General features: G+C 39.7%; 1 protein-coding gene across 2 annotated transcripts in view; it reads right to left on the bottom strand.

The window, feature by feature from the left end:
* LOC117298854 (protein FORGETTER 1-like) overlaps positions 1 to 14,354 on the bottom strand; it is a 41,309-nt gene that overhangs the window by 18,262 nt on the left and 8,693 nt on the right. For both annotated transcript variants that reach the window (XM_033782205.1, XM_033782206.1), the window contains exons 6-17: positions 13,864 to 13,955; positions 13,642 to 13,710; positions 13,272 to 13,354; positions 11,763 to 11,881; positions 9,522 to 9,574; positions 9,086 to 9,149; positions 8,061 to 8,151; positions 4,983 to 5,130; positions 4,190 to 4,300; positions 3,059 to 3,152; positions 1,985 to 2,113; positions 359 to 447 (exon numbers count right to left, since the gene is read on the bottom strand). In XM_033782205.1, the coding sequence (XP_033638096.1) occupies positions 359 to 447; positions 1,985 to 2,113; positions 3,059 to 3,152; positions 4,190 to 4,300; positions 4,983 to 5,130; positions 8,061 to 8,151; positions 9,086 to 9,149; positions 9,522 to 9,574; positions 11,763 to 11,881; positions 13,272 to 13,354; positions 13,642 to 13,710; positions 13,864 to 13,955 (1,142 nt within the window). The remainder of the gene's footprint in view (positions 1 to 358; positions 448 to 1,984; positions 2,114 to 3,058; positions 3,153 to 4,189; positions 4,301 to 4,982; positions 5,131 to 8,060; positions 8,152 to 9,085; positions 9,150 to 9,521; positions 9,575 to 11,762; positions 11,882 to 13,271; positions 13,355 to 13,641; positions 13,711 to 13,863; positions 13,956 to 14,354) is intronic.

Genomic DNA, 14,354 nt, shown 5'->3' with positions numbered 1-14,354 from the left:
AGCTGTTGACAGTTGAAAACATTGTGAGAAACAGCTCCCTCTGAAGTAACATAGTTTTTGAGAAAGAAGTAAACAATCACTCGAATATTTGAACTGAATAAGAGACCTTAGCCGAGGTCTCGAATTCAAGACATCTGAAAGCACACAACTTGTGTACCAAGGGTGTTTGTTCTTTCATTATTGTCTCGCAACTTCGACGACCACTTGAGCTCAAACTTTCACAGGTTTGTTATTTTATGCATATGTTGAGATACACCAAGTTAGAAGACTGGTCTTTGACAATAACCAATAGTGTCCAGTGTCTTTAAACTAAAAGAGATACAATTAGCCTTGAATAAGGTAACCATTTGTTCCACACCTGTTGGGTAGAGGCATCTTCTTAGTGAAGTCGAGGAGCATAGTCTTAGCCGTCAAGCTCCAGTTGTCATCCCTTGGTCCTTGATCATCCTGCAACAAGATTGACAATAAGATAAACATAAAAACATTGAAATCAAATGAGGAATAATTTACAGCAAAAGTGCATAACTGATGTAAGGTACATGTTCATGTAGTCGTTTCATTGCTAAGTTTTACTGAGCCGAATGTTGTTCTCAACATTAATATGGCCGGTAAAAAGGGTGGTACATTCGACCATCTTTTCTAAACATGTCACCGTGGTCCAGTGGTTAGACGGCAGGACTTGCAGTTACAGGGATGTCGTAGGTTTGAATCCCCAAAGCTAACTGCTGGTTTTATAATGACTAGAAAGTGCCGTCGTCTAGTTACTGAATCATAACTTCTTGATTCACAATCATAAGCGTTAGACCAATGTTTGGATGAGAGAGATTGGCTGTTGCCAGCTTGGTGTTTACATCCCCTTGCGGTAGTTTGCCGAGCTCCCTTGACGGGAAGATCATATAAACAAACAAACAACAAACATCTTACTGCCAGGCACCAAATGATTGTACACAAAAGCATCTCTATAAAATTAGGTTTAATGAAAGTCTTGGAGGAATCTCCCAGGGTGTTAAATGTGGTACATACCACTACAGAAAATAGAAAAAGGTAGGACAGAAGTCACATGAAATGTGACATATCATGGCCGAGTGAACAAGAGCACCCAACTCAAGCTCCGGTGTTTCTGATCAACAAGGTGTTGGTTCGAGTCCCAGTCGTGACACCTGTGTCCTTAAGCAAGACACTGAATCATTATTGCTACGTTCTTCCGATGTGACGCAAAGCTGTAGGTCCCGTGTATTGTGTAATGCACGTAAAGAAATCCAGTGCACTTATCGTACAGAGAAGGGGTTCGCCCCAGTGTTCCTGGTTTGATTGGCTTTATTTTGCCCTCAGCACATTGTAAGCCATTACACGGTGCTACATGTAAGTTAAGAAATTGGTCTATAGTTTCACACATACCCTGTAGGGAAAATACAGAGCACTCCCATCGGGAGTAATAATAATAATAATAATAATAATATTGAAGTCTTATATAGCGCACATATCTACCAAACAAGGTACTCAAGGCGCTGAGTATATACAAACTTTCAGAAAGATAGGTAATTGCAGTGATGAACTTTGAGACCCAATTATTTAGCACCTTATAAGGGTTTACAAGGTGCTACTGCGCATACAGCAGCCACAGCCAGGAACACCGAGGCGAACCCCTTCTCTTTTCGAAAAGTGCACTGGGTTCTTTTACATGCGTTACACAACACATGAGACCAACGGCTTTACGTCCCATTTGAAGGAGTATTGCTTAAAGTGTCTTGCTTAAGGACACAAGTGTCACGGCTGGGGATTCGAACCCACACTCTGCTGATCAGAAACACCAGCGCTACATGAGAACTGCGAATTATTAATGTTTATTATTATTATTAGCTACAAAAACAATAATAATTGTTTATTATTATTATTATTATTATTATTATTATTATTATTATTATTATTATTATTATTATTATTATTATTATTATTAGCTACAAAAACAAGAAAAGCTTCTTACCGCAATGATAACTGTTGGGAAGTATTGATTGATGAATCGAAGAAGAATCTCACGCGCGACAGAAACAAAACCTGATTCAGAACTACTGTCCCCTTTATCGTGTTTATTGCGCTCACTATCCATACTAGCCTGCAAAGAGAAAACCCAAATAACAATACTCAATTATAGCCTAAGCATAATTTCATGGCTCTGCTTACCGCCAAATTATGCGCTTGCGATCACCATTGTTTGCTTACAGGGCAAGCGTCAAATTTCTGTACTTAACATAACATAACAATTAAAATTTATAAGGCACTATTCCATCAAGATCATAGCGCACTAGAAAGAAATTAACTTGGAAAAAGGTGAGTCTTAAGGACTTTACGAAATGGCAGTTGGGAGATTGTTCCAAATCATTGGCCCAGCCACACTGAAAGCCTTTTAACCTAGAATTTTGTTTGCTCGGGGAACATTCAAGCGAGTGATGTCAAGTGTGGAGGAGTGTAATGTGACAGTAAAGTGGTAATATAATGAGGTGTAGTTTTGTTAAAGCATTTAAAAACGAGAATAGTAATCTTGTCCATACTTCCTAAAGATATATGGATGCCTGTCAACACTGAAGCAGCCAATAGATGGATTGCAATACGCGCCATCGACCGCCATCTTTGATGTATTAACAAGGGAAAAAGTGCATGCACGTACCCGCTGCGCGTACACTTTTCCCTTGTAAATACATCAAAGATGGCGGTCGATGACGCGTATTGCAATCTTTCGGACACTACACCTTGGAGTGACTTTTCACTGATCCATAGGTGTTTTAGGTAGTATTCGGCTAGAAGAACACGGTCAAAGGAAAACATTGTCAATTGCATAGCCATAATCCTAGATGTGAGATAAATAAATACTACTTTCCTGAAAGGAATACAGAAGTTTCGCTTATGCACTCTATTTTGATTGTAAATTAGCCGGCACTCAAAACTTTCTAGCTACAACCCTTTGCTTGATGTAGGGCTTACACTATTACTCCGTTTAAGGAAAGAAATGCTGACGATTTCCAAAACTTTGGTTTTGATTGGCCGATCCTACCAGTCTTACCTCTCCCGTAGTCTGTAGACCAATCACAACACAGTATCCATCCTCCAATGCTTGCTTTGCTTCCTTGACAATCTTCGGCACTTTCACACCCAAACTGAGAAAAACAAAACTCCAAAATCAACTTCATGGCAACTTTTTATTTGGAATTTGAAAATCAAAAACTAATTTCTCTTGAGCATGTTAAGGATACTCCCATCATTAAAATTGCTCACTCAAATTCCTGTATGTTGTGGCTGAATGGTTTCGTGCATCGGATTTCAAGTTATGGTGGATTCGTATCCCGGTAATGACACGTGTGTCCCTGAGCAAGACACTTGTGTCCCTGAGCAAGACACTTGTGTCCCTGAGCAAGACACTTGTGTCCCCGAGCAAGACACTTGTGTCCCTGAGCAAGACACTTGTGTCCCCGAGCAAGACACTTGTGTCCCCGAGCAAGACACTTGTGTCCCCGAGCAAGACACATAGACACTTGTGTCCCTGAGCAAGACACTTGTGTCCCTGAGCAAGACACTTCTTCTCTTCACCAAGAGGGAAATGTATGTCTGTGAGGGCAGAGATGGTTCTCGTGATTGATTGAGAAAAACAAAACTCAAAAATCTACTTCAAGTTATGGTGGATTCGTATCCCGGTGATGGCACTTGTGTACCTGAGCAAGACACTTGTGTCCCTAAGCAAGACACTTGTGTCCCCGAGCAAGACACTTGTGTCCCCGAGCAAGACACATGTGTCCCTGAGCAAGACACTTGTGTCCCTGAGCAAGACACTTGTGTCCCTGAGCAAGACACTTGTGTCCCTGAGCAAGACACTTCTTTTCTTCACCAAGAGGGAAATGTGTGTCTGTGAGGGCAGAGATGGTTCTCGTGATTGATTTAGCTTAGTGCCCTACATATTTGCCAGAACCGGCTGTATACTCCCCAGAGAGCTGAGATGTTATTATGAATGAAGTGAATGGCCCAGTGACCAAGGGCAATAATGTTGTTGCGCCATTGAGTGACATACTTGAGCGCTTTATTATATTAAAAAATGTTTTTCTTTTTCGGTGACTTTATAAATACAAATGCATAAAATAAAAATCTACAACAAACAAATTCCAGAAGAATCTAAATGAGAGCAGAATAACCCAATACTTACCAAAGTTGTTTGAAGAACCGCTGATGACAAGACCAGAAAAATGACCACACCCTCGGAGAACCGGTGTTTGTCCTCCCTAAGGCAGCCTCCAAGGAATTCTTCAACTCATTCCTTTAAACATTTCGAAGAAGCTAAGTTATCACTCCGTTTAAGGAAAGATATTCTGATGATTCCCAAAACTTTTTTTTTTTTGTATAGGCAGGTACTACTAGTCGTAGAGACAGGATTAAATTCACAGAAATTACGAAAGAAAACTGGAGTAAGAGACATCATAAGGACAATAAAACAAGCTTAATGGAGATAGGCTGGACACACTGCCCTAAGAAATGACAAGAATAATGGACTGGCAACCAAGGACAGGGAAAATGAAAAGAGGTAGACAGAGAAGAAGATGGAGAGATGACATCAGGGTTTATGCAGGAACAACACGGACAGGAACTGCAAGCAAATATAATCGAATGGCGTGGACATGAGGAGGGCTACATCATACACTGGATGAACACAGCCTAAATGATGATGATGATGATGATGACTACTAGTCTTACCAACATTATTACACTTTTTAACAAACAGGCCATTTATGAGTGGGCCCTTGCCGGGTCGTGGCCATGTGACACACAGCCACGGCCCTGCCGGGTTCTTTAAACTCATTCTTCAAAATCAGCCTCTGAAACTATTTGAAGTGTCCAAGTTTGTGGCTACAGCTACGGCCATGGCTAGGACCTCCTTGACACCTTAGCAACAGTCATAGCCGTAGCTGTAGCCACTAATTCGGATCTGGCCTAAGACTCACCAGACATGAGCGGCGGTGTCGTACATCTTTATTTGCTCCTCTATCAAGTCTGTTTCCATGGTAACAAACTCTGCCTCTCTGAAGCTGAGACCACGAGAGACGTACGTCCCAGATGCCTTCATCTCCATTGCCAACATCTCAGCAACACCTTCAAGAGATCAAAATTACACTTACATGTAATTGTAGGCAAAAAGTGTACGTTTGATTTTGGAACCGTTCGATTGGTTTAATCAAAGACACTAAACACTATTGGTAATTGTCAAAGACCAGTCTTCTCACTTGGTGTATCTCAACATATGCATAAGATAACAAACCTGGGAAAATTTGCGCTCAATTGGTCATCGCAGTTGTTAGAAAATAATGAAAGAAAAACACCCATGTCACACGAAGTTGTGTGCTTTCAGATGCTTGATTTCGAGACCTCAAAATTAATTCTAAATCTGAGGTCTTGAAATCAAATACGTGGAAAATTACTTCTTTTTCTTGAAAACTACGTTACTTCAGAGGGAACAGTTGCTCACAATGTTTTATACCATCAACAGCTCTCCATTACTCTTACCAAGTAAGGTTTTATGCTAGCAATTATTTTGAGTTATTACCAATAGTGTCCAGTGCCTTTAATGTAGATGTATACAATAAAACTAACATGTAAATATTTTCATTGCAAAGTATGGTTGCGTTTTTGAGATTATTGCTGGGCCTTTTTTCAAAAAACGTTTCTCAATCTTTGACTAAAAGAGGACAACATACTTGAAATAAAAAGTCTGTCTTCAGGTTACTTGTTTCATGATGTGTCGGGGCCGAGCGGATAAGAGCACGAACTCAAGCTCTGGTGCTTCTTTTCAGCAGAGTGTGGGTTCGAATCCTGGTGACACTTGTGTCCCTGAGCAAGACACTTAACTATAATTGCTTCTCTCCACCCAGGGGTAAATGGGTACCTGTGAGGGCAGAGATGGTTCTTGTGATTGATTTAGCCGAGTAGCGCATACAGGCTGCATACTCCCCCCACCAGGGACCTGAGATGGTTTAAAGGAACACGTTGCCTTGGATCGGTCGAGTTGGTCTTTGAAAAGCGTTTGTAACCGTTTGTTATAAAATGCATATGGTTAGAAAGATGATTTAAAAGTAGAATACAATGACCCACACAAATTTGCCTCAAAATTGCTTGGTTTTCCTTTTGCTTTGCAAACTAACACGGTCGGCCATTTATGGGAGTAAAAAGTTTGACTCCCATAAATGGCCGACCGTGTTAGTCGACGAGGTAAAAGGAAAACCACGCAATTTCGAGAGATACTTGTGTGGATCATTATATTCTACTTTTAAAATATCTATCTCATCATATGCATTTTATTACAAACGGTTACAAATTCTTTTCAAAGACCAACTCGACCGATCCAAGGCAACGTGTTCCTTTAAAGAGTGATTTAAGGCCCAGTGACCAGGGGTAATAATGTGAAGCGCTTTGGGACGCCCTCCGGGTGGGAAAAGCGCTATATAAAAACGGGTTATTATTATTATTATTCAATTGGTTTTCTTGGAGAAATCTGTGGTGTGTTCTGGCAGAGTTGATTAGAGCACCGGACTCAAGCTCAATGTTTCTGTGCAGTAGAGTGTGGGTTTGAGTCCCATTCCTTTTTGCCTTCAAGCAAGACACTTACCATTATTGCTTTGTCCTTTGGATGGTACTTTGTGGCCGAGCGGTTAAGAGCACCGAATTCAAACTCTGGTGTTTCTGTTTAGCAGAGTGTGGGTTCGAATCCCCAACCGTGACACTTGTGTCCTTAAGCAAGACACTTGACCATTGCTTTGTCCTTTCGGATGGGACGTAATAAAGTTGTTGGTCCCATGTACATGGGACGTTGTGTAAACGCATGTTAAAGAACCCAGTGCACTTATTTAAGAAGAGAGAAGATGGTCGCCCCGGTGTTCCTGGCTGGATTGGCAGCATATTGCGCCACAGCACTTTGTAAATCATTACATGGTGCTAAGGATTAGGTCTTATATCTCAAACTTCGTCCCACTCCTTGCAGTCAAAATACCTGGCACTTTGTATCCTTTGGCAAAAGGTGCCTTATAAATACGGTTATTATTGTTATTATTATTATTTATGGGACGTCAAGCTGTTGGTCCCGTGTATTGTGTAATGCAAGTAAAAGCTCCCAGTGCACATATCAAAAAGAGAAGGGGTTCACCCTTGTGTTTTGATTGGCAGCATATTGCGCCACCACAGCACATTGTAAACGTTATATGGTGCTACGTAAAGGATCTGGTCTCAGACTTCAAAATGTAATTGCAACGTATCTTGCAGGAAAATACTGAATGTTGAAGCGCATCGAGTGTCATTGAGTGCTGGATATGAGCGTTATGTAAGAAGCCACTTTTTTTATTATATATTTGGTTTGCGGTACTCGCTACAATAGACAACAGTCTAGTCTAGAGTCCAACTCAAAATCAGGGCTCAATTGCATGGAGCTGCTTCAGCGAAAAACTTGCTTAAGTGGTGTTTGAAGCTTTGCATGGTGTGGAGAATAAGCACAAAAATAGCTTGCTTATTTTACACGTTACTGGCCAAAATTTCATAGCATATGCATTGCTTGTGAATGGTATTCAACTGTTGTTTACTTAGTATAACAATTGAGTGGGGTCTTGGCTGGTAATAATATAATTTTATATATGATTTGAGGCATTGCATGGTGAGGTATCAATATATATTTGGTTTGCGATAACACCATGTGTGTATCTATTTGCCAGGTAGAGTTTGTTCTTAGAGAACTGTCTTTCTTTATTCTACTACCGCGGAGTAGATTTTTCGGATGTTCGGGAGACTTCTCAGTTCTGATAAGAACTTTTCTGCTTTTTAACTACTACCCGGGCGGAAGGTAGAAAATTGTCCCGGACTACTACTTTAGTGGATCGTTATTAACTGCATTACCGCAGAGGCAGTTCTTGAATTGGTCTCAACGTTTCGAATAGCTGCTCTATTCATCATCAGGAAACCAAATATATATTGATACCTCACCATGCAATGCCTCAAGTCCTATACACTATTATCATATTTATGTTGAAACAGTTTCTTACCCAATCCTCTCTTATGAATAGCGTCTAAGAAATTCTCAAATGACTTGAAGGCAGCACCTTCTCCCCAGATCCCAAGACGTTCCATAAAAGCCTGGTACAAACAAAACAGTTGGAGAAAAATATTTACATATGTAATTATTTGTTAAACGTTCCACCAGAGGAACATTCGCCTACTTTGAAATGTTTCTCAAAATGCTTTATGCTATCGAAAGCTGCTATAGGCTTCTAATAATAGTAATAATAATAATAATAATAATAATAATAATAATAATAATAATAATAATAATAATAATAATAATAATAATAATAATAATAATAATAATAATAATAATAATAATAATAATAATAATAATAATAACAATAATATTAGTAATATAAAGCGCTATGCAAAGAACAGAGCGCCTAACAAAGGGAAGGCAAAGAACAAAAGCGAAACAAAAATGGACCAACGACAAGCCAAAAGAGAAAAAAAAAAATATATATATATATTATTGCACAATTTATTTTAAGAGTGATTACCATTTGTAAACTTTCCCTTTTCAGAACTCGATCATTCTACTAGCTGCGTGTCGTGGCCGAGCGGTTAAGAGGAATTCAAACTCTGGTGTTTCTGATCAGCAAAGTGTGGGTTCGAATCCCCAGCCGTGACACTTGTGTCCTTAAGCAAGTCACATAACCATTGCTTCGTCCTTCGGATGGGACGTAAAGCCGTTCGTCCCATGTGTTGTGTAAACGCATGTAAAAGAACCCAGTGCACTTATCGAAAAGAGAAGGGGTTCGCCCCGGTGTTCCTGGCTGGATTGGCAGCATATTGCGCCACAGCACCTTGTAAACCATTACATGGTGCTTAAGGATTAGGTCTTATATCTCAAAACTTCGTCCCACTCCTTGCAGTAATAATACCTGGCGCTTTGTATCCTTTGGCAAAAGGCGCGTTATAAATACGGTTATTATTATTTACTAGAAATTCGCGTCAGCCTTTGCATTGCAACTTTTTAAACTAACAATACGATTGCTATGCTTACCATGTTCTTGACGTCAGAGACTCCAGTTGCACTACAATAAAGAACTCTTGCTTTAGGTAGCATCCTGTGCAGAAAAACACACTTCAAAATAAGCCAAACAATTTATACATGATGAAAAACAACATGACTTTACAAGGTATCGTAGCTGTCCTTTTAACATTCGATTGTTGAAATACAAGTCGCCCTTTCTGCCGACAGAAAACATTTTTCCTTCAATTTGAAATATCAAGTTGTATACCTACCACAAGGGAAAATGACTGGGTAAATTCAAAAATTATTTGGGGCTGAAATTTGTTTTTAATAGAGCCAGTTTAACATCCTGGCACTCTACTAACTGAGTTATCAAATATGTTGCCGTGTGCCAGTCAGAAGCCACAAATTTGTCTTTGTATTTGTTCAACCTCAAACTTTTCCTTTAATTTGTTTCTAATCTCACCTCTGAATGGTTACCACGGCAGCAGCCACCTTGGTACTTTGCTCTTCCTTGCCCTGAAGGAAAAGAAACAATAAAGAAATACTTTCTATGATCAAAACAGGATCTAGTTTGGACAAAATCTGCGTTCTTTTTTAGACAAACAAAAGACCATGAAACATGGAAAAATAAATGAAAATATCTCAAGCAAACACTAAGAAATCCTTTTAGGAGTTGTATCTCTAAAGTAAAAAACTTCAGACGGCTTAACGTCTCATTCGAAGGACGCAGAAATAATGGTTAAGTGTCTTGCTTGAAGGACACAAGTCTCACAAACAGGACTCGAACCCAAACTCTGCTGATCAGAAACACCAGAGCTTGAGTCTGGTGTTCTTATCCCCTCGACCCAGCATTTCACTCGGACTTTAGATTCAAACTTGATGTTTGTGAGTGGCTAAAACATGGCATATGCTCTGGATGACGTTGATTATTTTAAGGCCTGTGTAATGCCCCAAGAAATTTCCACTTTTTCTACATGGAACTTGTAGTCATACATATACTTTTTCTTCAGCCGCGCCACGCATCTGGAACTCTCTACCACTTAATCTTCGATCTTGTGTTTGTACCGCAAAATTCAAGTCTCTTCTCTGCGCCTTGAACACCCCAGCAGGGTGGATATGTGCGCATTACAAGTCTTATTATTATTATTATTTATTATTATGTCACAGGTTTTCAATGACTAATTTTGTTGTGTCTTTGTGTTGTGTTTTGTTTTTGTTTTGTTTTTGGTTTTACTGCGCCTCGAACACCCAGCAGGGTGGATATGTGCGCATTACAAGTCTTATTATTATTATTATTTTTATTATATATTTGGTTTGCTGTATGTGTATCTACTTGCCAGGTAGAGTTTGTTTTTAGAAAACTGTCTTCCTTTATTCTACTACCGCGGAGTAGATTTATCGGATGTTCAGGAAACTTCTCAGTTTTGAAAAGAACTGTCCTGCTTTTTAACTACTATGTACCCGGGCGGAAGGTATAGATAATTGGCTGGGACTACTACTTTAGCTTATAGCAGAGATGCCAACATTGAATTCTAAAAAAGAGTAGCATCTCCCAAATGTTAAGGGCGAGCGCATCTTGGGCTCCCTAAACCGATCTTTCTATTACTCTCTACAATGCTAATTAGCTCAGTTTCAGGCAGTGTTGTGAAATAACAATTACCTGTATGCATCAACAGAACAGCTAGAAATGTTTATAATGGCCAGTGAAAAAAAACTTGAAAAAAACCCTGATTTCCCTCATCTTCTGACGTTGTTTCAAAAATAAATGTAACATAAAAAAGGGTGGCCTTACTTAAAGGTAACATAAAAAAGGGTGGCCTTACTTAAATGTTTTTGTTTTAATGATCAGAAACGCAACAACAAGCTATTGGGAGAGTGAGGAGAAAAAAAAAAAAAACGTGTCCGGATTTTGGGCAAAAAATACGTGTCCGTATTTTGGGCATTGTCTGGGCAGTGTCTGGACATCGGCGCTACAATTACTGGTAGGAAAACATGGAAACTGTCTAGCTTAGACCTCACAGGCCACTCAGTTGAAGGTATTTTTGTTCAGAAGGTCTCCTTTTTTTGTCGCCATTCTTTCGTACTTTTTTTGCCAAGCTTCGATAAAGTACATGTACAGCCAGCGTGGGCACAATAATAGTGGATACATGAGGAATGAGGTTACTGTGACACGTTAGCTCACACACAACCTCATTCCCCACGCACGTGTGCACTATTCCCCCCCATCGTGTAATAGAGATCAATGGGTACGATCTTGCAGAAATGCACTAGCGTAAAAAATGCACACTCAGCCAGCCGGCCAGCCAGCGGGGGAGGGCACGCAACAATCATGCCGTCGAGACACGTACATTGTTCGAGTGAATTCGCCGCTATTATTCAACACTGCGTTCTAAAATTAAAAGTGTTTTTTTCTTTTCTGTTTTGATATTTTTCTTAATTTTTATTTCCACTTAATAGTTCATTAGTTGTTTGCATGTATTGATTTAATAAAATTATATTGGCCGGCTTGTTTAGCGTGTTTTATTGAGTATTATCGTAGCGTCGTAGTCACGGCTCGAAATCGTATTTGCTACGCCCAAATCGTGTATGTTGGTATCTCTGTTATAGGATCGTAACTAACTGCACTACCGCAGAGTCAGTTCTTGAATTGGTCTCAACGTTTCGACTAGCTTGCTCTAGTCATCGTCAGGAGGCTTGTACTTACCGGGACAAAATGTTTCGCTTTATGACACTCATCAAAGATGAGACAACCGTCAAATGAATCCCCTCCGCACCAACTGATCAGCTGATCTAATCGACTCTTTCTGGTAGATCCCCACATACCTTCAACCAAAAAAAAACAAGTGAAAATTCTGTCAATCTCCTGGAAAGAATATAAGGATCTGTTTGAGATTTGCTTCCAACTAGAGCAAATAAATCATAATCACCAAATAAGATCTTCCAGAATGTCTTTGTAACGACTAGTTGTTATTTAGCCCATTTTACAATGGCGTATCACTGCGCTTTATACTAGGCCCTAGTCATTGGGTCAATCACATTCCTTTAAAGGGAAGGTACACGTTTGGTAATTGTCAAAAACCAGTCTTCTCACTTGGTGTATCCCAACATAAGCATAAAATAACAAGCCTGTAAAAATTTGAGCTCAATTGGTCATTGAAGTTGCGAGATAATGATGTGAGAAAAAAAAACCTAGCTGGCCGAATTTATGTGCTTTCAGATAGGAATAAAAGACTTCTAGCTAGAAGTCTTTTATTATTTTAGTGAGAAATAACCTCTTTCTCAAAATCTATGCTACTTCAGAGGGAGCCGTTTTTGACAATGTTTTATACTATCAACAGCTCTCCAATGCTCGTTATATACCAAGTCAGATTTTAAGTTAATATTTTTTTTGGAGTAATTACCAAACGTGTACCTTCCCTTTAATCTTTCACAGCTCCATAGAACAGTCCTGGGGTGTTGTGGCCGTCTGAAGGCATTTTCAAACACAATATCAACCTTTACCCTCCTGGGTGAAGAGAAGCAACTACGGTACCTACATGACCTGGGGGCCTTGATGGAAAGCACCGAAAAAGACATTTAATCACGCAAAGCATCAGCATGGAGGGCATGCAATAAGCTCACCAAAATGTGGAAATCAAACCTTCCTAGAAGGCTCAAGGAGCGCCTCTTCCTTGCAACAGTAGAGTCCGTGCTGTTATACAGCTGTGAGGCATGGACTCTTACTCCAAAACTAGAAAAGCAGATAAATGGGTGCTACACAAGGCTATTAAGAGCAGCTCTCAACATCCACTGGAGTCGACATATGACCAACAATATCCTATATGGGAACCTACCCAAGCTATCAACAAAAATCAGACAGAGAAGGATGCGTTTTGCTGGCCACTGCTACAGGAGCAAAGACGATCCAGTGTCCAATATTGTTCTGTGGAGGAGGAAACCTGGTAGACCGGCAATAACTTACACTGACATTCTCAAAAAGGACACGGGACTTGAATCAACAGATTTCAAGTCGGCAATGGGGGTCAGAAAGGCTTGGGGAACCATCGTGATTGGAGGCCATCACTCGACTTAAGCAAGTAAGCAAAGTATCTTCCTCAAGGTCATAAGTGTCCCGAACAGGACCCGAACCCACACTCCGATGACAAAAACTACCGGAACTTGAATTTGATGTTCTAAACCGATCAGTCATGATTATTTTGAGAATCTTTCTTACCTCCTCTTTGTGTGGATGAGACTAGTGTCGAGTATGTACTGAAGATAACGCCATTCTGAAGATCCTTAGGAAGTCCAAGAACTCTGACATAATATCAAGAAAATTAAATAAGACTTTCATGAAGGTTTGCATGGTTGAAGGATAATACCGTCTGAAACGTTGGGCACTCCAGTTATTCTCAGAAACCTGTGCGTAGCACCTTGTAAACACTTATAAGGTACCACATAATTGGGTCTCAGAATTCATAACTTCAATAACCTACCTTCTGTAATTACTAAGCGCCTTGAGTACCTTGTTGGTAGATACGTGAGCTATATAAGACTTTGATCATAGTAAAGAAAAGTAATTGATAAAAGGTTGAGTGGCTTACTTTGTTTCTTTATCAATCTGCTGACATCCCTCAATCACTTTGATGTGGCAGCCAATGTCATGGACATCCCTTAAAAAATCAACACAATACAATGACAGTTATTTAGAATGACAGCCGATGAAAACACAATGACATCACCATGCTGTCATCATGTCACCACAATGTCACCACAATCGCACAATGATGTAGGGCTCTTAATGACTCCTGTTAAATAATACATACCTCTGAGCATCTACTTTTAAGTCCGAAGATATGCTAAACCATACATGCTTGGTACGACCGCGAGCAAAATTATCCAGTACGATTCCAGCAATCTTGAAATAAAAATAAAAATGAAAAACAAATTACAGGAGGATCGTCGTATTAAAGCCATTGGACACTTTCGGTCCAAAGGCCCACACTTCGTGTATCACAACTTATATATAAAATAACAAACCTGTGAAAATTTAGGCTCACTCGGCCCTCGGAGTCGGGAGAAAATAACGGGAAAACCCACCCTTGTTTTGCTGTGTCATGACATGTGTTTAAAATAAATCCCCAATTCTCAATATTGAGAATTGATAATTGATAATTGTTTTAATGTTTTCTCAAAAAGTAAAGCATTTCATGGAATAATATTTCAAGAGAAGTATTTCACCATTACCTTCTGTAAACCCTGTAAGTTATTTGTCAATCTGTGAACTTTTTAAAAATTTGTTTTCTGTTCCGAAAGT

The sequence above is a fragment of the Asterias rubens genome, chromosome 13, assembly GCF_902459465.1.
Source record: "Asterias rubens chromosome 13, eAstRub1.3, whole genome shotgun sequence".
NCBI lineage: Eukaryota > Metazoa > Echinodermata > Asteroidea > Forcipulatida > Asteriidae > Asterias > Asterias rubens.
Note: the sequence above shows the minus strand (reverse complement) of the source record. Positions and strands in the feature narration are given on the sequence as shown.